The sequence below is a fragment of the Hirundo rustica genome, chromosome 1 (assembly GCF_015227805.2).
Source record: "Hirundo rustica isolate bHirRus1 chromosome 1, bHirRus1.pri.v3, whole genome shotgun sequence".
NCBI classification, from domain to species: Eukaryota; Metazoa; Chordata; class Aves; order Passeriformes; family Hirundinidae; genus Hirundo; species Hirundo rustica.
The window spans coordinates 153,692,462-153,719,511 of NC_053450.1; the positions used below are offsets into that span (position 1 = coordinate 153,692,462).

General features: G+C 40.4%; 1 protein-coding gene across 8 annotated transcripts in view; it reads left to right on the forward strand.

Annotated features, from left to right (window-relative positions):
• Nucleotides 1-397: 397 nt before the first annotated feature.
• The window catches only part of NKTR (natural killer cell triggering receptor), a 36,573-nt gene continuing 9,920 nt past the window's right edge, over nt 398-27,050 (forward strand). For 2 of the 8 annotated variants that reach the window (XM_040056159.2, XM_040056142.2), the window contains exons 1-10: nt 532-700; nt 8,898-8,972; nt 11,054-11,161; nt 11,793-11,837; nt 13,542-13,629; nt 21,678-21,707; nt 22,524-22,669; nt 23,598-23,820; nt 24,375-24,527; nt 25,571-25,658. In XM_040056159.2, coding sequence (XP_039912093.1) covers nt 643-700; nt 8,898-8,972; nt 11,054-11,161; nt 11,793-11,837; nt 13,542-13,629; nt 21,678-21,707; nt 22,524-22,669; nt 23,598-23,820; nt 24,375-24,527; nt 25,571-25,658 — 1,014 coding nt within the window. In that variant the 5' untranslated portion in view covers nt 532-642. Of the gene's footprint in view, nt 701-8,897; nt 8,973-11,053; nt 11,162-11,792; nt 11,838-12,150; nt 12,179-13,541; nt 13,630-19,182; nt 19,207-21,677; nt 21,708-22,523; nt 22,670-23,597; nt 23,821-24,374; nt 24,528-25,570; nt 25,659-27,050 lie in introns of those variants that run through there. The other 6 variants (XM_040056148.2, XM_040056165.2, XM_058419533.1 and 3 more) reach the window with 6 other exon arrangements.

The following is a 27,050-nucleotide window of genomic DNA, read 5'->3' on the forward strand; positions in this document are numbered from 1 at the left end:
ACGAGGGGAGCCCCCTTCCCCTCACAGCCCCACTCCCTTTCCCGCCCTCCTCTCATCCCGGAAAAATATGAGTTAAGAGTTGGATTTATTTTTCACACTATGATTATGATTATTATTTAAACATTCGTCATTTCAAGCGCGGCACGGAGGAGGCCGCTCACGCCTCCCCTCACGGCACCGCCCCCGGGCCCCTCACGCAGAGGGCGGGAAGGCGCGGCGGGCAGGGCGGGCAGGGGGCGGGGCCTGGCGCGGCCATTGGGGCCGGGCGGGTAATGGCGGCCGGGGGCGGCGGCGCCGCCTGGCGGCGGGGCGGGGGGGCAGCGGGGGCTAAGGGGGGCGCGCCGTGAGGGGACAAAGCGCTGGAGCCGCCAGGTAAAACCCCGGGAGAAGGGAGCCGGGGGGAGGGATCGGAAGCGGCTGGAAGGAGGGGATGGGCCGCGCTGACGGCGCCGAGCCCGGCTTGCGTGTTCGCGGCAGGAACCGCTTCCCCTCAGAGCGAGTTTCCCCCGCCGCCGGGTTCGGGGCTGAGGCGGAGCCGCCCCGCTGTAATTGAACCCCTGGGTGAGGAGGGAGGGACGGAGGGAGGGACCGCGGGGGCTCCTTCTCTGCTTTGTGTCCAGGTGGCGAGGCCGAGGGGCGGCCATGGGGGTGCAGGACCGGCCCCAGTGCTTCTTCGAGATAGAGATCAACAGGGAGCCAGGTAAGGCTGTGTTTGGGGCTTTTAAATCACGTTTTTGCCTGCGTAAAGGGCCCAAACCGTTGGCAGCGAGTTTGGCCATTGATGCGTTATTTCTGAGTTACTTTTTAATAACTTCGGATGTTTTCCGGGGTGCTGGGTGGTCCTCGTCCTCCCTAGAGGTCGATTTTTATTTGCGCACATGAATATAAAGGCTCGGCAGGGCTGAAAAGAGTTGTTCTGAAGGTAGAAAGCCGTCTGGTGATGTATTATACCTTTTCTATTATACCTTTGTTATGCCACTTCTATAAACTGTGGAAAATCGGGGCAGGCTGTGAGGAGACTGGATATTTACTCCTATAAGTATTTTTAATGATACAGTAATTAAAATTGGGGAGGAACTTAGGAGGTCATCTGGACTAAATCTTTCCTTGTCCTGAATGTAAAGGAAGAACTGGGCATTCAGTCATAGAGGCGCAGAACGCTTCACCAGCTGGCCTGTTAAAAAAAAAAAAAAAAAAAAAAAACAACAATAACTAGAATAAATCCATCTTTTAACTCAGATTTTCCCTATACAAGTGTAATGCCCAGGAGCGGCAGGCTGTGAGTTTTAATGCTGAACAGCAGCTTGGTTCCCTCTTGTGTTTTCCCCCTCTCTGTAAAGATGGGAGTGGAGATTTTCTCACCCGTCTCTTTGAACACGTATTTATTCAATGCATATTAGTTGTCTCGCACATACTCCGTGCTTTATCTTGTCTCTAGAAAAATGAACGTATGTGATGGCTTCATTACGCTTTCGCTTTCATTTTCTGCTTCAATGTTTCTCTGAAAACCTTTGAATTAAGAGCTTATATCTCGGAAATTCCAAATTTCAGCCTCATTCAGATGCAACTGAAACCCTTTTAGCGTTTTATTTTCACCACAGTTCCAGAAGAGAGGTTCTGTTTTAACTTCAGAGACCTGGTAGGGCGTATCTATAAATCTGTTGCTGTTGTAACTCCTGTCTGAGTTGTTTTGATTGACACTGTGTTTTCGGGATACTTCCAATGAGGAGATAAGTGGTGATGTAAACGGAGTTTTAACATCTTCCGTTGCTTAAATTTCGGGTGGAATTTGCTATGGAATGAGACAACTAAAACTGTTGCAGGTTGGGTGGGTTTCTAGTTAGGAATGGTTGTTTGATGGGACTGATTGAGAGCACGGACAATTCTCAGTCTCATTTGCTGTTAACCTTTTTTAGGTTTAGTGTGGGTTTTTTTCTGTTGTTCTGACTCCATCTGTAGGATCTCTCCCTGCGCTGATTTCTCTGCTCTCCCTGCACAGGTTGCTGCTCCCATTTCATAATCTCTCCTCCTGCCTCGTCCCCTCCTCAGCCTCGAGCTGTGCATCTCGAGTGAAAGTGGATTACCTTGGTTTTCCCCCAGCCCTCTTTGGGTTGGTGACTGATAGAGCTGTCAGGGAGGAATTGCAGCGTTGGTGTTCTTGGTGGTGCAGAGCTTGGGTTACCTGGAGCAGACCCAGGGCTTTGGCTCTCTTTGTGTCTGTCTGCATTTATTTTCTCTTGAAAGTAACAGGAATCTCCCAGCTGCACAGCAAACTTGGAGCCTTGCTGGTTTCATTGCACCTGACTCATGGCTTGGATTTTTTGCAGGAAAAATGCCAATTTGTCAAATGTTGGTGCTGGGACTTGTGTGCTGTCTGGGCACGCTGCTTTATTCTGGTGCCTGTTCATTAATTCACCGTGCAACTCTTGTCTTGGGATTTAAGGATATATTTAAAAAGCTTAAACGTTGCTCTGTTAGCTCTATGACCTTCAGAAGCTGAATCAAGTGGTAAATCAGTGCTTCCAGATGACACCAAGCACTAACTCTGAGGGATGTGCTCACCTGCTGGCACTAGTGAGGTATTCATTTTAACTTTTAAGCTGCCAGCGGATTTGCAGGTGAACATTTTGCTTACTTTGACTTCAATAAATCAGCTGATACTTGATTTTAGGAGATGCAGGGAGAAGTGGGGGGCAGAACAGCCCTGCATTTTCTTGCTACCCAAGGAAAAAAAGCCTTGCCCCCACCTTGTGTGCGCTGAAAAGCTGAGCCAACATCTCCGCGAAATGCAGAGAGAAGGGGATGTGCCTCTTGCAGCACTGGAAGCATCTTTTTGCCTGCAGAACACAAAACTGTGTCATTTTTTACACTGTAGGTTGCTGCGAGTCCAAGAACGTTCCCCCCACGCAGCTGCCAAATCTTGGCTCTCCCCTTCCAGGCTTTGCTTGCCCAGGGTGTGCCAGGATACCTGTAGCAATTCAAAGTCAGGTCAGTTTTACTCTAGTAAGACCCCCTGGAAAATGCAGAAGTGAATATCTCCTCTTTGGCTGTGCTTCCAGAGGCTTTATTATAGCTTTTGTGTCCATATTTTGTTACAGCTACGGAATCTTGGAATAAAACTCAGTGCCAGCTTGTACTTGCCTCTTGCAGTGGGGCAAACTTTGTTGGCTTGTGGTTTTTAATTCCAAATTTAGTCTGCTTTTAGATAAGTTGCCTGTTAAGCTTTTTTTTTTTTTTTCTTTTTGATGATGAATGCAGGTTGTGGCTCATAATTTTTAAAGGGCAAATGGAAAACAAATCAGGAAGAAGCATTTATTTTGATACTGGCACAAACTGCTTCTCCCTTCTTTGGGGCCCCCCCCACCAGTGAATTTGGGCACACAGAGTGTGCACACAGAATTAAACTGCTTACAGTATTCCAAGAATTTTGGGATGGCAGCAGATGCCTATTTAAATAATTCCATCTTCACTCTGCGAGGCAAAATCTGTGTGAAGCTGCAGCCTTTCAGGTACGGTGATAATTGGAACAGATGTCCCACTAGCATGTCACAGATGCAGCTGGCTGCTGTAGCAGTTCCTGTGGCCATCCAAGATCTTTTTCCCACGTCTCCCCTCACCCCACCCCCTGAGTGGCTTCATCCATCATAAAGTTTGGTGAATTTACTCAGGTTTGCTTTGTTTCATTCTTATTCATGGAATAATTTATCAAATCCCTTTTTTTTTTTTTTTTTTTTTTTTCCCTCCTGTCTTCTGTTTGACCCCTGGCTCATTGATTTGTTCCACTTCAGTTTCTTTCATTCCTGGGCTGTGTTCCTTCCCATAACAGCCAGTCTGGTCTTTCCTTCTCTCTTTCTATTCACTTTAGCCTGAAGTTTGGTGCATTTTGGGATTTCAGCTGCTACAAGTTTATGTGAAATGAGCTCCCCTGCAACAGTCCCTCCGTTGTGCCTCCAGTGATGCCTTGTGAGGTTTTTGCTACCTTTCCTAAAGACAGAAACTATTCTCAACTGGCTCCACATTAACTTTTAATCTTTACAAGGGAAAAAAAGTGTATATTGGCAGAAAATAGAAGCCAGAACTTTGGCTGTCCCTGAACCCATGGGCAACCACTGTGTGTGGGACAGCAGGAGCCAAGGGGGATCCCGTTTGGAGAAAACCCCTCTCAGGGGTGGTAAGATGGAGATTTGAAAGGAATTGCTTCAATAAAAAATTTATTCAGAATAACCATGTACAATTGTTGTCGGTGCAGGATGAAATACTTTGAAGTCTCACCTTGAGGTCTGGAACAAGTTGGATCAGTAAAAGAAAGCAAAACTGGTCAGCCTCTTCTGCCAGGAGAAAGCCAAGTGCTGCCTCTCACTTCCATATCCTGGGAAACCGACCCCAGGGAATGTTTGGTGTGTGCAGGAATGAAATAAGTTTGGTTTTGTGGAGACCAAAGAAGAAGGGAGCGGAGGGAACTTCAGGTGGTATTTGTGGAAGAAAGGGGGGAGAAGTTCATGGAGGTTTTCCTTGCAAAGAGAGCAGGTGGGGCAGGGAGGTGTTCACAAGTGTTAATCTGTCAGGGCTACAGCTCCCTGCTCGGGGGGCGTGGGGCATCCATTCTTGCAACTCATATTTTAAATAAAATCTATCATTGTTCCACACGAAGGTTTTATTTCCTTGAAAACTGTACCCACATTTCTCCTTTGAAGCAGGTTTTTTTGTTGTTTTTTTTTAAATTCATGTGGCTTAGCGTTCACAGATTTAAGGATAAACAAATTAATAAAATTCAAAGAGTGTCCTTTTAGTGAGCTGTTATTTAAACTTGTATGGAAATCTGTCTGAGCCTTTGGGCCCTTGGCAGCCGTCCTGGGCTGTGCATCATTGTCTCACTGGTTGTAATCCCTGCTTTCTCCTTCAGCAGGATATTCCTGCTGATAGGCTGGCAAAAAGTACCTCTTGTTTGGTTTGCTCTAAAGAAAATGAGAAAGGATAAAATCCAGTAGATCCAGCTCTGAAAAACCAGGTTTGTTTTGGGAGTGTGTAGCTGGACTTGGTGCCTGTGTGATGTAAAGATAATAAAATGTAGCAAAACAGTTCACGTTACTTGGAAAATAACTTGAATCAATATGTGTTTGGCTCCAAAGGTTTTTTTTTCCAAAAAGTTAAGCAGATAAATAGGAGGATTTAGCTTTGAAACAATAAACATTTGAAATCAATGATTATTTTAATAAACTATGCTAGCTGGAGCCTTTATTTCAGTATCACATGGATATTCCTACCCTGAGTTTCTACCACTTAATTTGAATTGAGTACTACTTCTTCCTCAGCTGGAAAATTGTTAAGGAGTTAAAAAAAAAAAATCATCTTTTACTTTGAAGACAGAGTTCTGAAATTGGGTTATTTTTGGTCATTTTGCCGCCTTGTTTCTCTGAGTTGGTACAGCTCATTAGCTGCAGAAAGCACTTTATCACATTTCCAAACAGCTTAGATTTTATTTAGGCATCACTTGCTCTATGTAATGTATGTATTTCTTTCACCACGTACTCTGATTCTTTAAAAAATAAGTTCAAAGCCTGCTTACAACTAATACTTTATTACATTATTGTTTCGTAAATAATCAGCAAATGTAATCCCAGCAGTTTTTACTTTAGCCTGGAATTGAGGTGTCTGTGCAGGCTCATTGCTGGGTTAAAGCCAGCTGAGGACTCTGGGTAGGTTTGTGAGTAGCTTTTGCCTACTTCACTGGGGGTTTTGTAGCAATTTTTTTTTGTTTATTTTAATTTACTGTTCAAATATTATGGTTAGTTGCAGAGAGCTCGTTCCCTCATCAGATCACTTAACCTTTGCATCAGGGAAATGAAGCTGAAGAAAGCATTGGAAATTCTCTGCAGTGAAGGTGGATGATTTCAGAGAAGTGTCTAAATCTGGGGAAATAAGTAGCATCTCAAATGCTTTTTTTATCTCTGTTATATCAGCATATACCTCAGCTCCAAGTTTAAAATGAGATTTTTTTTTTTTTTTTTTTGTAAGGGACGAGGCAAGAGAAAGATTCGTAGGTTCTGATTATACATACTTTTATTTCTTTATTTATTAGCAAGCTGTCCTGTCATGCATCTTTGACCGAGGTGTGAAAATGGGTTTGATCTTTCTCTGGCACATTTCATTGCCCGTTTGTCAGTGGCAAACACAACCTTTCAGTGCTAATGGTATTCATGCAGTTGCAGTAAAATGCAGGCAGTAACCCAGCAGATGGATACATGGTGTGGTTTGTGTCTCAGAAGCAGACAGCAGCGTTCTCTGTGGCTGCATGGAACTGGGTGAGCAGTGCTCCAGGTTTTATGCAGGTTAAAGCCCTTGTCTCATAAACTGGACCTGCAATCTTTGGGTGTTGGATATATGTGCATTACAATTTCTAGGATTAAAGAGCATAAAAAGACCAGGCTGGAGTAACCTGATCTAGTGGAAGGTGTCCCTGCTCGTGGAACTGGATGATTTAAGGTTCCTTCCAGCATGAAAATCATTCTGTGATTTTATGAGTGCCTAGCAGACTTGGTTATTGACAAAGCACTGGTGATAAATGCTGCTGAAACTGATACCTTGGTTATGAATGTCTCTTTCCATCTTCTGCCTTGTCATCTGCAAGAACATAAGAGAGTTCTTCCAGTGGAACGCCACAGTGGTGGTGTCTGCTGCTTCAGGTGCTAAATGTGGTGGCTTTTGTGAGTAGGGCTTGCAGCAAAATCCTACAATTTATACCTCAGGGTAAAAGTCCCTTCTGGAGCCTGCAGGGAGTGGCAGCCCTCAGCTCCTTGGCAGCTGGCACCCTGGTGGAGCGGCAGCTGGGCTGGAGAGCAGAGTGGGGGTAGTGACAGCTTTTTCCCTGGAAAGTGTCGTGTGTTATTTCACACTGTGAATGCAGGAGGACTCTTCTCCTGCAGAGACAGAGAGAGTTGGGGCTGTTCAGCCTGGAGAAGAGAAGGCTCCAGGGAGACCTTAGAGTCTCTTCGAGAATCTAGAGGGGTCGCAAGAGAGCTGGAGAGGGACTCACATGGGCATGGAGCTATGGGACGAGGGGGATTGGTGTTAAACTGAAGGAGGATGAGCTTATATGAGATATTAGGTAGAAATTCCTCCCTGTGAGAGTGGGTATGCCCTGGCACAGGTTCCCAGAGAAGCTATAGCTGCCCCTGGATCCCTGGAAGTGTCCAAGGCCAGGTTGGATGGGACTTGGAGCAGCCTGGAATAGTGGAAGGTGTCCCTGCACATGGCAGTAGAGCTGGAACTGAATGATCTTTAAAGTCCCAACCCAAACCATTCTGGGATTCTCTTCCATGATTCTGTAAAATCTGGACATGGCTCTCTGAAGCGCTCAGTCACTGTTCAGTTGGAATTAGATTTGTGTTCTCCTGAATTCCTGAGCTATAATGGAAATTGATAATTCTGCTACCAGACTGTTCTCTGTTGTGTTCCTTGTAGGAATCTTTAATCCTCACAGTTTAGAATGGTTTCTTCACTTGCACATAGCCATCCTGTCACAGTGGCAGTTAGAGTGTTTGATGGGAGATCTTTGAATATTCCCTGTTTCTTCATTCTTTGGACACTCTCCCTACCCATTTCCTTTGGATTTTCCTGCTGTAGTGATGAATGTTTAGAGAACATTCTTATTGCAGTTAATGAGATACAGACCTTTCAACGGCTCATGGCATCTTGAAATTTATCTAAGATTAACAAGTACTGGTGCTGTCATTTTATTTCTTCCTTTCTGAACCAACAACTCACCATCTTATAATTGTACATATTTGGACACCACCTTAAAATTGAATGCATTTTCTTAGGAGCCTCTCAAATTTTTTTTGTGACTAAGTATTGAATGAAATACATTTGAACTTAAGTTTTCTTCTTCTCTAAAGGAAGGAAAAGTTATTCCCGGAGTAGTTACTTTTTAAAATGATGAGGTTTTACCAATGTGTACCACTAGAGTGTAGTGCTCATTGACAGATTATTACTGGTCTCCTTGTAGTCTTGCCCAACAGTGAGGCTTCTATGGATTATTTTACAGCCTGCAGAGATACCATTTTTTTCTTTATTAATTATGTATTTTTTAAAGATTTCATACCTTTGGGAGCAGTTTCTTGTGGTTTTTCTTTTTTTTTTTTTTAGGACTGTACATCCCAGTATCTTGGAAAATAAAATAGAAACTCAGTTTTAAAACAGTTTTCTTTCTATTCAACCACTTTTCAGCGGTATTTTAATAGATTTGGAAAGTGCATAGCACAACTACACCAGTAGCAAAGAGAATATATTTGGTTCATAGCACCTGGCAAGTGGAGCACTCACATAGTCCTGCCTGCCTTTCATCTTCCCTCTTTGGTTCATATGGGGTTTTTTTTAAACTAAAGGATTTTAGGCCAAGAGTGCCAATGCAGCTGTAATCCTCAGCACAATATGGAGCTAAGCCAGTTGGATTTCATAGGTAATGATCACAGGGAAAACTGTGGAAATGTGATTATTAATGTATTTGTGTAAACACAGTAATTGGGGAGGGAATTGCTCCAGCTCTCTGAGGAGCTGTATTTATGGGAATTCATTTTCAAAATGGAAAAGATCTGACATGATTAAGCTATTTTAGTAATTCAGCTTGGCTTTCCAGGTTCAAATCACAGTGGAATCTCTAGGACTTGTGATAAATTGGATGGAATTATATTACTTAATGTCTTTTTTTTTACAATTATGTTATTATTCTTTCTTGCTATGTGTTTTAACAGGTGGATACTTAAGGTGTTTTCTTATTCTGCTTGATAAAATAATGTTTTCTCAGAAAATTACATTTTTAGAACATACAGATTGACTTATATGCAGATTTTCTTATTCCAAACAATTTTAAAACTCTGCTTTTTATTTTTATTTTCTAGTTGGTCGAATTATGTTTCAGCTCTTCTCAGACATTTGTCCGAAGACTTGTAAAAACTTCCTTTGCTTGTGCTCAGGTACATAGCTGATATTTCAGATTTTTATTGTTGTTACAATAATTGTTTATACTAATAAAAGCACAGCTATATGCAAGGCCTGTGCCCACCTGAGGAGGTAAATGATGACGGGGAGGGGATGCTGTCCCATTCTGGACCATATCATTTGTATAAAGCCATCATCAAGCCAGGGTATTTTTGGCAAATGGAGGAGGTCAGGGTGATTCTGCCATTGCTGTCAGAAGTAGATTTGGCCCCTGGAAAGGTCCTTTCTGCCCAGCCAGGGAAAGGCTCCTGCTTCTAAATTCCAGCAGCTGGACTTGCAGATGCTGTCCACCTATGGAATAAACACAGGCCCATCTGCTCTGGTGCTTTGTCAGGAGCTGATGCCCTTCTGATCTCAATCGGGCACCGCTTGGCACCCGATTCAGAGTGGGTCACACTGAGCTGCCAGCCCAGGTGTTAACAAACAGGGCAGCTGCTTCTCCTCTGCCATCCCATTTCCAGGGGGTTTGCAGTGCATGGAAAGAGCTGCTTAGGCAAGAAGGGGGTGAGCAGATGGGGCTCAAAGACAATGATTTTTCTTTTCCAGACAAAATTCGTGCGTGTTTAGAGCAAAAAGAACAAGGCTGGTATTTGGCCTGAAACCAAAGAAAAGCTGAGCTCAGGGGCACTGAACTGGCTGTTGTAGAAATGTGTCTGAGCTCAGGGAGGTGCTGCAGCTCCTGCCAGGGGAGCAACTGCTGTGTCTTTAACCTGACTGGGAAAGTACTGGGAGTACCCTAAAGGCGAGTAAGAAAAAGGACTGTGACTTCTGGCCACAAGCTCCCAGCTCAGGTGCCATGCAGGATCCCATCCTCTAAGGGGATTTTCCATAGCCCCAAGGGACACCCTGAAATGTGACCAAACATGCAGGCAGATATTCCATGGTGTTGTTTGAGAGGTTTTCTGTGCTGTAGCAAAGAGGAGTATGTTTTGGGGAGGAGTGTGTCCATCCCTGTAATAAATTTGCTTGCATAACTCATGTGGAAAACAAAAATGGGGTAGGAGGAGGCATGGATTGGGATTATGGGTGTGGAGAGGCAGGTAAATAACTTTTATTCCATGAGTAAAGGGTGACAAACAGTGGTGCCCTGAGTGGGTTTTGTGCCACAAACTGCCCTTTGCACTCATCCTGGCAGTGATGGGCTTGGCATGGCAAATTTGGGATGATTGAGCTGTCAGTTAATTTGGGATGGCAGAGTAATAGATTCCTCTAACCCAGTGTCAAATACCTGTTCCATAACCAGTGATGGGATGAAACTGAACATTGGGCTGTTTGTCCTGTTATTTATCTGGTTGATTCATGTTTCAGTGCACAGCAGCTCCTGGATATGGGGATAATGTGGGATTTTTACTCTTAACTGCCACCTTCTGCCAGCTCCCCTCTTCTGGGAAGCTCAAGTCAGTGTCTCTTGACCAGAATAAATCCCTCATGAACCTACTGCGCAAAACCTCAGCCCTTCCACTCATTGTGACCCCATCCACAAGCCCAGGGCAGCCTCTTTTCTGAAGTTTGGAAGAAGTGCTAATGAAACTTGAGGTTCTGGGAGCACTAATTACAAAATCACCACTCCACCTGATCTGCAGCTGGTGTAAAGGGGTGGCCTGACACTGGGCACGGCTTGGTGAAGGTGTGGAAGCTTGGAGTAGCTCAATCCCGTTTTTCCAAGTGTGGATCACACTGAAACTGAGTTGAAACTTGTTTTCCTGGCTTTTCTCCTGGGAATCATCTGGCACATCCAGATGTGTGAGTGGTTTGAAAAGGATACTGAGACCTGCATAGGGGTGTAGCTGTGCCCACAGAAAATAGTTAACCCACCATTATCCTAAGTAAATTTACATGCTCCTTGAGCAGGGGAGGAATTTTTTCTAAGAAACAACTTAATTTTTACCTCAGAGTCCCGTTGTAAAGATCCCCCTTCTGACTGGTGAAAAGGCATCAGGTAGGACTGTGTTATCTTGTCGTTCTGGCTCCCATGTCCATTAGAACTAGGGAGGGAAAACCCTTGGAATTTGTTCAGTGACAACCTGTAGATTCTTTTTGTTTCACCTTCTCGCAGGTGAAAAAGGAATTGGCAAAACAACTGGAAAGAAGCTGTGCTACAAAGGCACCACATTCCATCGTGTGGTTAAAAACTTCATGATTCAGGGTGGGGACTTCAGCGAAGGTAAAACGGGCTTTTAAAACTGCCAAGTTTGAAATGGAATAGAGATATTATCATTTATGTGTTCATAATGTATAACTTCAGAGAATACCTTGAGAGCATTAAAATGCCGTAAAAATATTTCATTTACTGTGAAGTACGGCGTAGATCACCCATTGCATTGTTTATTTTTGAAGTTCTAAAACGTTTCAACTGACGTAATATTTGTTTAGAAAAGTCTGTTAAATAAAAACTCCTCACTGGAGGGTTTTCTGATATTCCATTTTATTAAAACAATTCAAATCCAAATTCTAGTCTTAACTGCTTTTCACTTCTTTGGCTGCAGTAGAGGCAACACTGGTGATGTTCTGTTGGTACAGGAATATAACTGTTTGAATAGTCTTAAAATTAATAAAAAAGCATTGAATGAGCTAGAAATGTTTTAAAAGTCTCCAGAAGGAGTTTTCCAGGATTTTTTATTCCTTTTTAGAAATACCTGTCCTTACAAAAACGTTTGTTTTCACTGTGTCCTGAAACCCTGGGCCTGATGAAATGAGCCTCAAATATCCTATTTTGAGAGTCAGGTGCTGGTGGAATGTTACATCTTTTGTATAAAGGAAGCAAAAAGTTTGAATTGCTGCTCTTTGTTGTGTAGGTAATGGAAAAGGAGGTGAATCTATTTATGGTGGCTATTTTAAAGGTAAGAGCAAATATGTCTTTGCAGATTCTTTGTTCAGTTCTGAGATAAACAAGTCTTGATTCCCAAACTACTTAATGAAGACAGGTCCACTCATAGATCACCCTTTGCATGAAACTAATGTTGCATGAGAATTCCTTTTACGTGCATGACTTTCAGATTTTTTATTTTGTTAATTTTTAACTTAAATTGACAATTAATTAAGGCTAACATAATTGGTTAAACATGACTTTCAGCATGGAGGCTAGGCAACTTTATTCATGAATAAACTCCTATCTTCCTGCCTAAAACTGTCAACATATTCTTTTGTTTATAGAGAATGTGGTCTTTTGCAAAATGAAAAGGTAAGAGACAAAAGCTCAGTAACACAAATTCAAACTCTGTCCCCTTGTCCCCTCCCTGGTAAATATGTAGACAACTGCTAAGTCCCTTTGTAGATGGGTTTCTGTGTTGCTTGGAGAAATGAAGAATTCTGTGTCTAACCTTTCTGAGGGTTAATGACTTATTCTGAGACAGACTCTACATAATTCCAGCTCTAAACAGTGATTTCTTCTTTTGTTAATGTCCCTTTTTCCTCCCCTTCCCTACTCAAGGTTTGTATGCTTAGGGTTCATTTCTGACTTTATTTATATGCTACACAAGTCATTTTCCTTACAAAGAATTGGTAAATAAATGTACATTTTCCTCTTGTAAAAATCTGTTGGAAGGAAAATGGTGACTTTATGAATTGCTTGTTTAAAGACATACAATTATTTCATGAGAAAAGCAGGTGGTTACTGTGATATTCAAATGTGAAGGCAGTGAATAGATTTATTTACAGCCTCTGGTTCTGTGTGTATTGCAAGTAGCTCTGGTTAGATGTATGAAATTAAGTTTCTCTTAAAAAAGAGACATAGTTTGATGTGGGGTTATTAAAGTTTTTGGTTAAGGAAAGGCTTGAACAGATCCATTTACTAAGGAGTTACTCAGGGTTTGTTTCTCACAGTGAGTGCTAAATATGCAGGATTGTGTTTTGATATGTGATCTAAAAATTAATAGCTTTGTACATTCTAATTAGTATTTTTATCTTTGGAAATGACCTTGAGAAGGTCTGGTTTTATATTCTGCTGTACAACCAGAACTCCTCCTTATTTCACTGCAATATGAAATGCATGTTCAGCTTAGTATTAATGGTTTTTATACTTAAAATTCAGATATAGAGAGGTTTTGGGGTTTTTTTCCTTTTATGCTTTGAGACTTCCATTTTTGAGTGGACAGGTGGCATCTTTTATTGTGCCATAGCAAGGAAATAAATGTTTTTTTCTCCTGATCTTTCCACCTGAAGTGTAAATAACAGTTCATGTATATTAATGCTTGGTTTAGGATGTCAGTAATTCTGCCAGCCTTGTTCTTATCCAAATAATCCAGGATTTAAATCCATAATCGAATGTTTATTGAAGACACTCATAATGACTTGAATTATTTTTAATTAGAAATGTTTGCACTGTATCTGCACCATTTTCTTTAAGAAACAAAGCTTTGTCTCAACCCTAATTTGAGTCGAAGAGACTCGTTTAAACCTGATCGTTGTCTTTCCTCCAACCTGTTCCCTTTCTCCAGCAGCAGCAGAATTTCTCCTTAGAGCATCCATAAGTTACTAAGAATACAACCTGCCTCCCTTGCCGGGGAAAAAAAAAATCTGACAAAACATATTTTTTCTTCAAACAGATGAAAACTTTATTCTCAAACATGACAGAGCGTTCCTTTTGTCAATGGCAAACCGAGGGAAACATACCAATGGTTCCCAATTTTTCATGTGAGTAGATGTGATCCCGCAGTTGGAGCTTTTCTTACACAGAGAAGCGCTGTTCATGAGAAAGATGGTATTGCGAAAATTGTCCATATCCGTGTTATCCACTCCGATCCTGGCCAGGAGTCAGTGGCACCTGCAGCAGGAAATGTTAGAGATGGTTATTTCCTGGTGGTGCTCCGTGGGTGTTCCTCCTTTGTGGCTTTTTTCACTAAAAAAATACGGTTTGTTTTTAGTTCTTAGTGGCCAGAAAATAGATTCTTTGCCTTTGTGTGTGCACAAATCTCATCAGATAATCTGCAAATGTTCATGATGAGCATTGTATTCGAGGGGGAGTGACATCTAGAGGTGGTTTGTATGGTTTTGCTCTTGAAAACGTGATTTATGGTTTCCTTTTGAAGGGGGTGTTTTGTTTGTTTTTGGTTGGTGTTGGTTTTTTTTTTTTTTCAGGAGGAGAATGAGTGGAGCTTTTGTTTATTGGGGTTTTTTATTTGATTATGATGATTACTGTTATTAATTTTTTTGAGTGTTTGTTCCTGCCATGCTTTTTTAATACAAATTCTGCGTAATTCTGTTAACTTGTGCATATACCAACACTATGTAAAATCATGTGCTGATAACCAGATTTTTTCTTCATTACCTTTAAAAAAACACCATTCTAGTAACCACATTCTGTTGAATTACAGAAATTACAGAAAACATATACCTTTTCATAAGTAAAACACCCAAGTCTGATAATTGAGGGTTTCCTGGTCAAAGCAGGTGTATTTTAGGTTGAGCATCAGCATTTTTAAACTTGCAAACTTTGATGTGATTATTCTTCTTGTTATCTCCCTTTTCAAAATTGTCTCATGTTAATGTTTAACAGTTTCTATTTGGAAAGAGCAGGCTGATAACTTCAGTCTAGAAATACTTTGTGAAAAAACACTGGGGTTTCAAAAGTAAATTTTAGCATAGTTACTTAACTAGAAAAAGTCTTTTTTTTTCTTTGCCATCTTTCTTGGGGGATAAGAGTGAATGGCGCTTCCCTGTCTTCAGTAAAGGAGTAAATTGTCCTCAAGAATCTTGTTTTTTGTTTTTTTCTTTGCCTGAAAAAGATCTTCAGTATGATATGATGTAGTTCAGATAAGAAACATTTTTAGGTCTTTTCCTAAAAAATGTCCTAAAAATGGATGATGCATGGGAACCTAAAAGAAAGTCTTTCACTGTTCAGGCATTCCGTAGAGATAAAATTGTTTCCAAAGCTGGCTTTGTGTTCCCTTCAAAGGAAATTTTAGATGTTGTGCTTCATTACAATAAAACTGAAAGGATATGTGTGCACATTAATATGGAAAACAGTTTATATAAATACAACTCCACGGCTTAATCAGCTCTCTGAAGGCGTTTGTTCATTATTTCTCACTTGATGACTTGCCTTTGGGTTCTCTTGCCTTAATTTTCCATTTTTAAGCTTATCTGAACATTAAACGTGAAAGCCTAATGATGTCACATCAGTCAAGCAGCTGTCATTTGAGGGCTCTAAAGTTTCTTTTCTCTCCTGCATTTGATTCCAAAGTCATCTTCTTTCCCTGATGCTTGATAGGCTCAGCTCTCTCAATCAGATTTAAACACTTTGTCTCTCCCCACACACCAAAACAACCCAAGGCTGTGTTGGATACTAAATTACAATTGATACAGGATGATAAATGAAGACTATTTAAAAGCACTTTCATCAAACACAGAAATATTTTGAAAGATGCAGATTGCTTGAAAAATTCTGGATTTTTTTTTTTCTTTTTTCCCATAAAATCACTGTAAGGAGAAGCGTGAGTTCAGTGGGAATTGAGGCAGAGTGAGACCTAAAATCTTCCACGTCAGGTGGATTCACCTGAGCTGCCTGCAGGAATCCAGAGCTGGTTTGGGCTCCTGGGATGTCTTCTGGAGACCTTTGCCTTTCCTGTCTGCCTCTTCAGATTTCTGGGGTGTCTCTAATGCCTGAAGAGGCACCAGCCTGCCCTGGAGCCAGGGAAGGCAATCAGGATTCCAAGTGGAAAACAGCTCCTCAAGGTTTTATCTAGGCAGTTTCTGCATTCACTTTAAAATGCAGTTTATTAAAGCAGTTAGTCTTGCTGGGTGGCATTTATCTGATTACATTAGGGAATATACAGTGCATCTATAGAGCTTTCCTTTAAGGAAATATTTTCTTCCTTTACACTTTAAGCTGAAATTAAAATGTGGGGTTTTTATACTCCCAGTAATGCTCAGTTTCTCTGTAGGTTATCATTAGGAAAAATACTCTTCAAATGTTTATCCTGAAAAGTGTGTGATAGGCAAGCCTCAGTGGAAGCCTTCAGATTTTTTTTTTTTTTTAATATTTGTATCTATTTAATTTCATTGAGTAAATTTATAGGAAGGGGGATAGTTCATCTGAGCTTCGTTAGAGCTCTGCATTTATTTTCAGGAGTGAGAACTCTGTATCTTGTACACATCTAATATAACAGATAAGGAATGCAAATAAATTTTCTTTTATATAACAGTTTGTCCCAGTAGGGCTAAAATAATACCAAGGATCCTGGCTATAACAGTATTGTTAAATCATCAGAATTCCCTGCTCACCACAGAAAAGTTTATTTGGAGTAAGGAGTCTTCACAGGAAGTAATCAGGCACCAACAAACCAGGCACAACAAGACCCTGCAATGCCTAAAAGTTGTTAAAAGTTGATTTAAAGTGGACAGCTTTACTTGCAATAGAATCTCCAGACTCACCCTAATGTAAACAGGCATCTTGACCCATCCTTAAAAATCATCAGCTTTCTTGGATTAGTCAGGAATTTCTCTGACATGAAAGAGCTTGGAGGATTTATGGGCAGCAATGAGAACTGGGCATGGAAAAGGCAGTGGAAGTGATGTTAGGGAGCTTCAGGAAAAGCATGGACAGAAATCAAAGCCCTGGTGGAGAATGGCACAGTGCAGAGGTGGAAAGAGTCAGAGGTGTGTCTGTGTAGGATCAGAAGTGCTGGGTTTAATTTTTTTTTTTTTCCCCCTTATTTGAGTAGGAGCAACAGTTGGGTGGGAAGGAGAACATGTAGCTGAGGGAGGATTTTGAGTTCCATGCACATGTGCTGTAAATAGGCCAAGTCTGCTCTCATGTGCCTGAGAAACATTTCCTGCTCTGGAGGAACACAGCGTTTTGCAGTCCAGCAGAAAGGATCCAGAGAGAATCCCTTTAGATTTGTGAAATAGTGCAATTTCAGTTTTCTCTACCCAGAGGTTTGTAGCAGTTCCACTGCAGGCTTGTGTTGAAGAGAGTTGTAAAGGCACCAGGTTAGAAATTGGCTCTTTGTGTTTTCAGGGTGCCCCACTCTGATTTTTTTTCTCGTGAATAACTTCCTGTGGAACCCTGGGTGATTTTGCACTTGTTCCAAAACCATCTGGGGATGTAAGTCTGTAACTGTCCTGTTTCCTTGTGAGTACTGAGGTACAGAATCCCTAGGATGGGGTAGAGATTAGCAGGAACCGCTCCAGAATCTTTTCTTTTTCTCTGGTAGCTGCTTTGAATTGCTGCTGCCAACATCAGCAGTAGTTACTGGGGGAGCACAACTTGAGCTCTGCACAAACAGAGCTGAGCTCTGCAGGGCCCTGATACCCAGAGCTGTTCCTGGAAATTCCAGCTCAGTGGCTGGATTCCTTTGGGTGATGGTCTGGAGCCACTCAGTACAGCTCATCTGGGAATATCTTGTGTCTTTAGAGCTACTCCATCATTCCTGTGGCCATCCCCCACCTGCCTGGGAGGAAATCCACAGTACAAAATAGTGCAGCTCTGGTGAAAATGAGGGAATAAAGTAACGTTAATGAGACTCCTGATCCTCCCAGGACTGGGCTCTGTTTCCCCTCTCACACCAAATCTGCCGAGCTACATTTGTAGCAAACCACAAGTGCCCCTGAGAAGGAAGAGTAAAGCAGAAATAGGAAGAAAAACAAAGGGGGAAGCAAAATAGGAAGCAAAAAAAAATAAAAAGAGGGAAGTTTTGTGTAATAATTCTTTTATTGCCTCCTTCAGCTGTGGAGTTTGCTGAGGATTAAGCCCTTAGTGCAACCCAAAGAGGAGTCCTGGATTCTGTTCCTTATCAGTTCAGATGCTTGGAGTTCTTGCCTCTCTGTTCCACAGCTATTTAAAACTTGAGTCTGATTTCCTATTACTGACAGATTTTTTTTTTTTCTTTTTTGAGGGTGTTGTTGGCTTAATGTTTCTCTTCAGGTTCAGCTTTCTTGCTCAGAACTAAATAGGATTTTTTGTTTTAAAAATGTTTTAACGTGTGGTGCCGTGCCCAGTTCATAAATTGAAACAAAGGTACTGCTTTGATCTGCTAAATGAAGGAGAAAATAATTTGGGACTCTAGTTTTGATTTTACAAATTATTTCTGAACGTTACCAGCTCATTAAAAATAGTTCATATCTTTTTGGTGTCCCAAACCAGGTATTTTTCTAATCAACAGTTAATAATTTCCTTTTTTTATTATTTTTTTTAATTTTTTTTCTTTTTGCTGTGAATGAAATACCTTTGCACTAATTATTGAACAGCTGACTAATACAAAAATGAAAAAATGTCAAATGGAAGGGGCTGATGTTGCATTATCTTTGAGCATTATTGGTACATATGCACTTCTCACATAAGCAAGTCCCTTTGGCTTGATCAAAAGTTTATGGAAAAATGAAAACATTCCCAGGATACTTCTGAGTGTAATCAGTATACAAAAATATCATTCCAGTGCTTGACTATGCAGAGATAATTAATCACTGATAGTTTATTGGTGGGGGGGGAGCTGTGGATAAGCTCAGCTGATAATCCAGTTTTAAACCATTGCTGCTGCTCAGATTTACACCAGAGGACAAATCCAGTATCAGCTGCTGCAGCTGCCTGGGCTTTTTTGCACCTGCAATGTGGTTTTTTGTTCCAGAATTCTGAACAGAAGCAATCAATGCACGAATTCTAGAGAAAGCTCTGATTTTTCTTAGCTGTAGGAAAGCTTCATAGCAGGAGGAGGATCCAGCTAATTCTGAAATGTCTGAAGTTGTGAACTTCCTGGCTGTGCACGTTTCCTTTGTGAATCCAAACGTTTGTGTGCACGTTTCCTTTGTGAATCCAAACGTTTGTGTGCCCGCCTGGGAAGTTTCTGCTTAGGAGTGGATTCAGCAGAACCTTTGTACCCCTGTGGAACTGCAAGCACGTGAATAAACCCACAGAAATTGGTTATTCATCTGCTTCAAGCTGGGCATTTTTTTGCTGGATTGAGACTTAGAGGGGAGTGGGGGAATTCTCTTTCTAACTTTTTTTGCAGTAGTTTTGCCAGTGGGTTTTGTCTTGAGTTTTGTTTTTTTGTTGTTTTTAAGGTGAACTTTAGTTTGCAAAGTACCTTGTATACTAAAGAAAATTTAGAGCCCTCTTTTAGGCATCCTTTTTCTGCATACAACTTGATTAATATTAATTTTAAACTTGTATTTGATAAAACATAGACTCAGTTTTGTCTGAAAATGTATTACAATTTATTTCTGCCATTTTTGTGTAAAATTTACAGAAACAGTGTTACATCGTGCGCTCCAAAGGTAATGTCTCATTCCTCTAAGGCTGTGTCCTTTCTTTTTCTTTCTGTTTTTATCTTTCTTGTTTTTTCTGATCATATTGTTATGTGCATTGAACCCTTTGTTAGGCCTGAGGTTCTTTGGAGGGGGGTGGGTTGAGAACGTGCTTTTATCAAAAATGATTTTTCTCTTCAGCGGTATCTTAAACCAATTTAAACTTGAGTGAAGAAAGGTATTTGTCCTCCTGTAAATAACTTGCATAACAGTGTCTATTAAAAGGCAGATTTTGAATGGTTTAAATTTTGAGAGCTCTATTTAGAATTGTTCTAACAAAATATTATTTTGGGGGATGAACTCCTCATGACTTTAGGTTTCCATAGTGCCAAGACAGGAGGTAGGTTTGCTCCTGGTTAAGTTCTGAAGCCAAAGCAAATATTCAAGGATTGATGCAGAAAACCTTGAAACGCTTTTTAAAGTGCATCTCTGCAGAATAAATGTCAGATTACAGCCCTGACACCGAAGTGAGAAAACTTTCAAAGGCGCCACAAGGATTTGAGGCTCTGCTTCCCATGGGAAGTTGTTCAGTCACCCAAGTCCTTGTGGTGCACCTGAAAGGTTTCCCTTTGGGACAGAGCTTCTCCTCGTGTTCTCCCTTGATGAACAAGGACAGAAACCCTGTCCATTTTCTCTCTCCAATTGCCAGGGGAGTGGGGAAGCCTCTGCACAGGTTCTGATGCACCAAGCCCCCCTTTCTCTGCTCAGTCTAAAAGCAGCTCCTGCTTAGGTGATTTACTTAATTAATCTCAAATGCTGGAGCGCCTGCAGCCTCCCCAGCCCTGGGTTTGAGCCTGTTGCAGTTTGCAGCTAATTCTAAACACTGAGTCTTCACTAGGATTGGTTTCATTGAAGTAACCCACTTCTATTTTTTTTCACCCCTTTAAATCAGCTTCGTAATTAAACCCACTTAAACTGTTTACTTAACAGCAGGTCGTTAATGCAGTTAACTCTTGCTTCAAGAGCTTCAAAAGCCATAAGGATTTTTCTCTTTGTAGCAGTTTGCTGTGTTAGCAAGGAAAAATCAAAGAACACCCACTGCTGTTGGGAAATGTAATGTTGTGTTAATAGCATTTATTCCCTTGTGCTAACCCAAAGGAGTTTTCAGTATTATTCAGTATTACAGAAGTGGATGGGCTGGTTGACATTTGGAGCTTTAAAAAAAAAAAAAAAATAAAAATAAAAAAAAAAAAAATTAAAAAAAATCAAGAGTGTAAACACTCCTGATTCACAGTTCCACCTTTTGGGATGTGTTCAGCGTACAGTGTTTTGTGACCTAATAGCTCAAAGCTCAAGGGAAGAGAAGTGTTCAAGAAGTAACATTTTATTCTAGCAGTGGAAAACTGACTTCTTCATACCAAATCTGTGTTACTGTAAATTTAGAAAAATCACCTGTGATTTTATTTTATTTTATTTTATTTTGAGAGAGGGCTGTTCATTGGAAGAAGGCTTTAAAAGCACAGTAGTGTTTGGGAGGAGAGAGAGGAAGAATGTTTTCACATTTAAAGTAACTTCAAAAGTGATTTCTATTTTATTTCTTCCCCAATATCTGAGCAGATTCTGATGTTCTTTACTCAGTATTCCTGCATAGCAAGATCCCCTGTGCAGCAGGAATTCAGGCTCACTTGGGAAAAGTAACTTTAGTTTGGTTTTGGAAAAGGATTCACAGCATTAGAATCCAAAAGATTTCTGCAAAAGGCAGTTGAATTTTCCATTCAGGCTCAATGTAAGAGGCTGAAAAATAGGGAGGAAATCTGGTAGAAATCTGGTAAATTTATGGTAGTTATTTAGTGTAGGTGGCACAGAATGTCTGCTGTTGATTTTGGGAAGCCTGTGAGTTTTTGAGCTGAAGTGATTGATGATTTAAGACCGAAATATTGCTTTGTATTCCAAGTCAGGAGGCCAAGCAGGTAAATAGGAAGTGAGAAAGAAGTGGTGGGAAGTGAGGGAAAGCAGAGAATCTCTGACATATCATAGCTCTTCTTTTTTTAAATAAACTGTCTTTAAAGTGACCTTGCAATCTAAGAAGCTAACAAGCTCAGAAAGATTTAAATCCCATTGGTCACCTAATATTTATCACCAAATTGTATCTTCTCTGTGATTAAAAACTGTAAAGTTCCATTGAATGTGTATTTAAAGACACTTACTTGGAAATTGTGTACTGCATGCATGAAATGATACTTGGTACAGCTTTCAGTATGCACACTTAGCTAAACTTCAAGCAAATACCATGTAAAAGTATGAGAAAGTCTGTGTGTACAATGTGTAGTTTTAATTAGTTTTAATTTGTTAATTCCATGTATTTAACTGCGCTTTTTCACTATTTTTGTCTTACCTTCACCTTTTTTTTTTTTTTCTGTGTCATTCTCCTCTTTTACTTCATCTGAATCCCTGATTTTATTTTATTTTACCATCTTCCCATCTTGCTGTTTGTCCAACAGAACAACAAAACCCGCTCCTCATCTCGATGGGTAAGAATCCTGTCCAATTTCTCAAGTGATTCCTAAAGTTTGAGGGCTATATTGAAAGTAGACAACAATGGGGAAACAAATCCTTAATTCTGTGGAAGATTGTACAATGGGACGAGATGGAAAACAAAAGTTTCAGTTCTATAAAAATTTCAAGTCGCAACTTATTTCCTGAAGCTGGACAAGAACTTGAATTGTCTTAAATCCTAAGATTATTTCTTTAAAAATGGTTGCTGCCCTCAGCCCATCAATCTGGGAGTTGAATTGCCAAGTTTAATATATTTGAGCAGTCATCTCTTTTGGGGGATGTTTTTATCCCTAAAATTTATGGGGCAAATGGAAGACAGAAAGAGAAATGTGGTACCATAGAACAAAACCGAGGATTCCTTTATTTTAGCTGTCCCTGCAGTGCCAGGGGGGAATTGTATCCTGGGTTTGTAGAGACCTATAAATTCTTCTTCTCTGGGGAGGGCTTTTGTCATGTTTATAGATGGGCTCTTGATCTCTGTTGCACAAAACTGCAAAAATAGAAGGGTGGGTTAGGAATTATGATCTGTTTACCCTGCCTTTGTAGAGGAGAGGCGACTCCTTCAATTTGAGGGAAATATTTGATGTCAGAGTGGATCTTTGTTTCACATTGCATAAAATCTTAGCATTGTTGTCAATGTTAAACTTAAAATCATTTTAAAAACTCTTATTTAATGCATTAAGAGCTCAGTGTTTCTACCTCAGACTGACTTTTTAAACGTGAAATTAATTGGAAAATCGTTACAGCGATTCATAGGTGCTCTGAACTTTGAAAACACTTTCTTCCTGCAGTGTTCACGTTGTCTTTGGACTGGTTATCTCTGGGTTTGAAGTCATAGAACAGATAGAAAATCTCAAAACCGATACCGCGAGCAGGCCCTACGCAGACGTCCGAGTCATTGACTGCGGGGTGCTGGTCACCAGGTCAGCTAAGGATGGTGAGTGCTAGCATTCCCAAAATGAGTGATGTTCGTGTTCTCGGGGAGTACAAAAATTCTGCCAGCAGCTAAAAATCATTGTGGTAAATGTGTAGAATCTTAATTAATTCTTGGGAGCCTGTAAAACATAAATCTTGGTGTAGGAGAGCAAGGCGTAGCAAAAAAAATCCACAAAACTTTCTGCCCTCAACATTTGTCCCCTGTTCATGTTAGAGGTTGACATGACCAACTCAAAAAGGAGTGAAAAGTTCTTTTTCTGTGTTTGAAAGAGGGAAACACAAATGTGCTTTTCTTCACTTTGCACTTTGCAAAGGTTTATTTCGAGATTCTCTAAAGTTAATATATGCAATATGTGTGGTCAAGCTTATTTTCCTTTTCACAAAGATCCATGGAGAATAAATGGTCTTAAATATGTGTTTGGACAGTCTCTGTGAATTAGTGGAGTGTTACAAGTTTGCATTTTCTACCTAATTTCTGATTTTCCTTAAGGATAAGGTGGTTATTTATGTCCTTTAGAGAAAGCCAAGAGGAGCCGTAGTGTAAAAGTGTGAGGATGCAGAAAAGAGAAAATGACAAAGTTTTAAAAATAAAAAAAAATACACAGCTGAGCCAGCAACTAATTTGTTCTTAATCTTTGATTTGCAACCTGTGCACTGTTTCTAAAAGCACCTAACTTTTTTTACTATAAGTGGTCTTTGCTTTTTTGTGTGTTCTGTCTTTGCTGGAAAATATTTGTATTATACCAACATGGATTTAGACTGGGCACAATCAGATGAATTTTTATTATGATTCTTTAATATTGTAAAAAAGGCCACAGAGCTTCTCTAAAATGGCCCATTTGTATATTTAGGCGTCTATAAAATTGTGTGCTTTGTGCTTTTGCGTGCACACACATGTGCACAGTGTAAATTGAAAATAACTGTTCCAGCTTTGGAGAAGAGGAAGAAAGTTTGCTCTGACTCAGAAGCCTCAGAGTCCTCCTCCAGTGCATCCAGCTCTTCAGAATCCTCATCTGAGAGTGAGGCTGAGAATGACAGGAGCAGGAGGAGAAAGAGGAAAAGAAGAACTAAAACCAAACAGTCCAGGAAACGAAGGAAGGAGGAAAGGAAGAAAGAGGATCCAAGGTGCAAGCGAACCTCAAGCCAAAGACGGTGACTGGTTTCTTAAATTTAAAAATTGCCGTGAAATCTGGGGAAAACTGCTTTGTTTTCAAGAAGTGCTCAAGCAGTGAATATGAAAATGTTTTTAAGTTTGGGGTTTGGTGCATGATTTTATAAACAAACAAAAAACCCTAAAGCTGAGCTTGTTGTTGAGTTTTCCATGAAACTGCAGATCTTTGTAGATGGAAGCAAGAGTGATGTTGAAATAACTAAATCCCAGCATGTGAAACTATTCAGGGCTCAGCACACCCGTGTAAAAGTGAGACTTAAGGCAAATTGCAGAACTTTGTAAATATATTTGATTAGATTTTAAAAATATTTCGCAACCAGTTGAAAATGAAAAGCAGAATAATTTGCTGTAAAGCAAGAACTGAACTTTCTCTCCAGTAATAGTGGCCCATCTTCCCTTTAGCCTAAAATGGGTTGTGGAACACATTTTGGTGGTTAAGCCAGCTTTAAGTTCAGTGCATCTTGTCTTGGAATCCAGTTGGAAAAGGGATTTTGTCCCAGCTAATTGTGACTTTTCACCCTGCTCTTTCCCTTAGCAGCCTTTCCGACAAGAGCGATGTTGCAGACAAAGTCGACCTTAGCGCAAAGCGGGACAAGCCCGTGGTACGTCCTGAAGAAATCCCCCCAGTGCCTGAAAATAGATTTTTGCTCAGAAGAGATGTGCCTGTTGTCAATGTAGAGCCTGAACCGTAAGGATCTCCCAGCTTTTTATTCTGACTTGCTGAAAACTGTGCATGAAATGTCCTTGTTAACGTTCTCTTCCTAGTGCTGCTGACTGCAGTGTCAGAATTGCTGCATGAGGTCATTTCATTGTCCTTTTTACAGTTTCCTTTGTAATATTCCTTGTGACCTGTGCCAGGGGTTTTCAGTGAGATCTCGAGATGGTTTCATTGGCCTTTAAGGATATTAAACTCAATTACAAACAATTAACGAATAATTTCAGAAGGAATCGTGCAAAGCAAACCACAGGAAATACTTGATTGCAAGGGAAATTTGGGATTGGGATAGGTGAATTTTTGTCTTTCTTAGACTGATGAAGAAACTTTGGTTCAGAATCAATCACCTGGAATTTCATGATTTATCAGTGTTTGAGAATGAGAGAAAATACTCTTATTTTGCTAAAAAGGAAGTCACAAGTCCACGAGATGCTTTCAATGTGTTTTGTACCTCCGCTGTCAAATTTCTTTTCTTTTGTAACCAAGCTAATCCATTACTGTGCCAGATAACTCTAAAATCAGTGTTGGGTTTGTTTAGTGTTGAGTTTTTTAATTTCCCATAACGCTACTGTCTCCTATAAGTCTTTTCTCGGAATATCACTCACGTTCCCAAAGATTCACTTACTACTTTTGGGGATATTACATAAGCTGAAAGAAGCAAAGCTTTAGAACTTGTGAACTATGCTGAACTGAGATCTTGAAACTCTTCTGCCCATGCTGTCTTCAGGATTTGTGCCCCAAACGCAAGTTAACCTCTTGTGACAGTGTTTTGCAAGTTCATTGTTAGCATTAGTTTCTGTGTCAAGAGATCAGGCTGCACATTTGGTTGAAAACAAATACATGTTGATTTGCCTTTTATTGCAGAACTCTCTTGCTTTGTTTCGTGAAAAAAAATGCTGAATTCTGTCTGAAAATGAATGACTAGGATGATTAATACTTCTCATTTTTAACTTAAACTAATTCTAAGTTAATTGTTTTTTTTACTATGTAACTTCATACTCTATTAATTTATGTAGGAAGCTTCTTGATGCTGCACCAGTTCTGACTGACCAGAAACCATCTGTCTCTAAATCTGGACGAAAAATTAAAGGAAGAGGCACAATAGTATGTGACAACTTTATTTATTTCTTTATTTCCTCTCACCCAGAGTATCTTCCCTGACTTTGAGCTTTGAATTTCCCTGGAGGGCTTTGTGTGACACTTTATTTACATGTTGTAGAATCCAGTTTAGAAAGCGTTGAAGTCATGTCAGGTAGTTGATTTTATTACACTTTTTTTCCATCCTTCTTGTTAATGTCTTTTTACATAAAGATTGGAGAAGAAAACCACCCAAATGGAATGTTTGGAAATACTTATGTAAAATAAAGACTTGGGGAAAATAACTTAAAGCAAAGTGGAATTGGCTTCTGCCAGATATTGGGGTTTCTGTCTTTTTTTTCATTATTTTGTCACCCTCTCAGTAAAATTAAGAATGAAAAAAGATGTCATTTAGAGCTGGTAGTTGAAAAAGCACATTTTTCTTCCATCTCTAATAGTCTTTATTAGCACAGTTTCTGTCTAGGTGAAGTTCAGTGATGCTTTTCATAACATTTGTTTGTAGGTTCCACAAGACTCCAGAGTATAAAATGTGAGAATTAGGGAGACATGCCATGACACACTGCAATCTTTTAGGCCATTCTTCTCTAAAAGCTGTTTTTTAAGTAGTCATTGCTTCAGCTGAAACGATAGGGAAACTCTTTGAGTGGCAGGTTTTTTCGATTTTGGGTTTTTTATATGAGAAGGATGTCTTAAAGCCTTTTGTAATTACCTGGATAAATAAATACTTGCATCTTTGTGATTTTATTCTGGGGGACAACATTTTCCCCCCCACCCCCCCCCATTTTTACTGCTTTCTTAAGTGGCTCGAAATAATTGAGTCAAATCCAGATGTGCTTTTATTGAGTCAAGGAGCATCTGATTCCCTCACAGAATTTACCTAAGTGTGTATCCCACTGGGTAATGGAAAATAATGAGTTAGCGATAGGAGAGTTCTTCTTTCTCTGCTGCACAAGTAGCTCTTGTTGCCTACTTAAATGCTCTGCCTATGCATAGTTTTTTAAATGTGAAGCATCATTATTCTTTTTTGTGAAAGAGTTTGTGAGGTTTTTTTGTTCGGTTTTCTATTTTTTAAATTGCTTTAAAGTGACTTAATCTGGATTCCCATTTCTGAAGAGCTGAGCAGCAGTTAACTTTTGAAATGGGGCTTTTTGTCTTTACTCCTCCAAACCATGAAGCCTCTGACTAAAGTGAAACATCTGTGCTTTAAAAACGAGGCTGGTTATCTGCAGTAATTGTGTTATTCCAAAAGGGAATCCGTGGCCTCTTCCTCGATTCTTCCTTTCACGTTTCGAAAAGCTGGGCGAGCTGCTGGCCTCTCTCAGGCTTTGCAGAATGCCCTGAGTGTAAAAGACGCCGCAGTTCTGTAAGAAAACCCTTCTCGCTGTGTGTTTGCTGTCC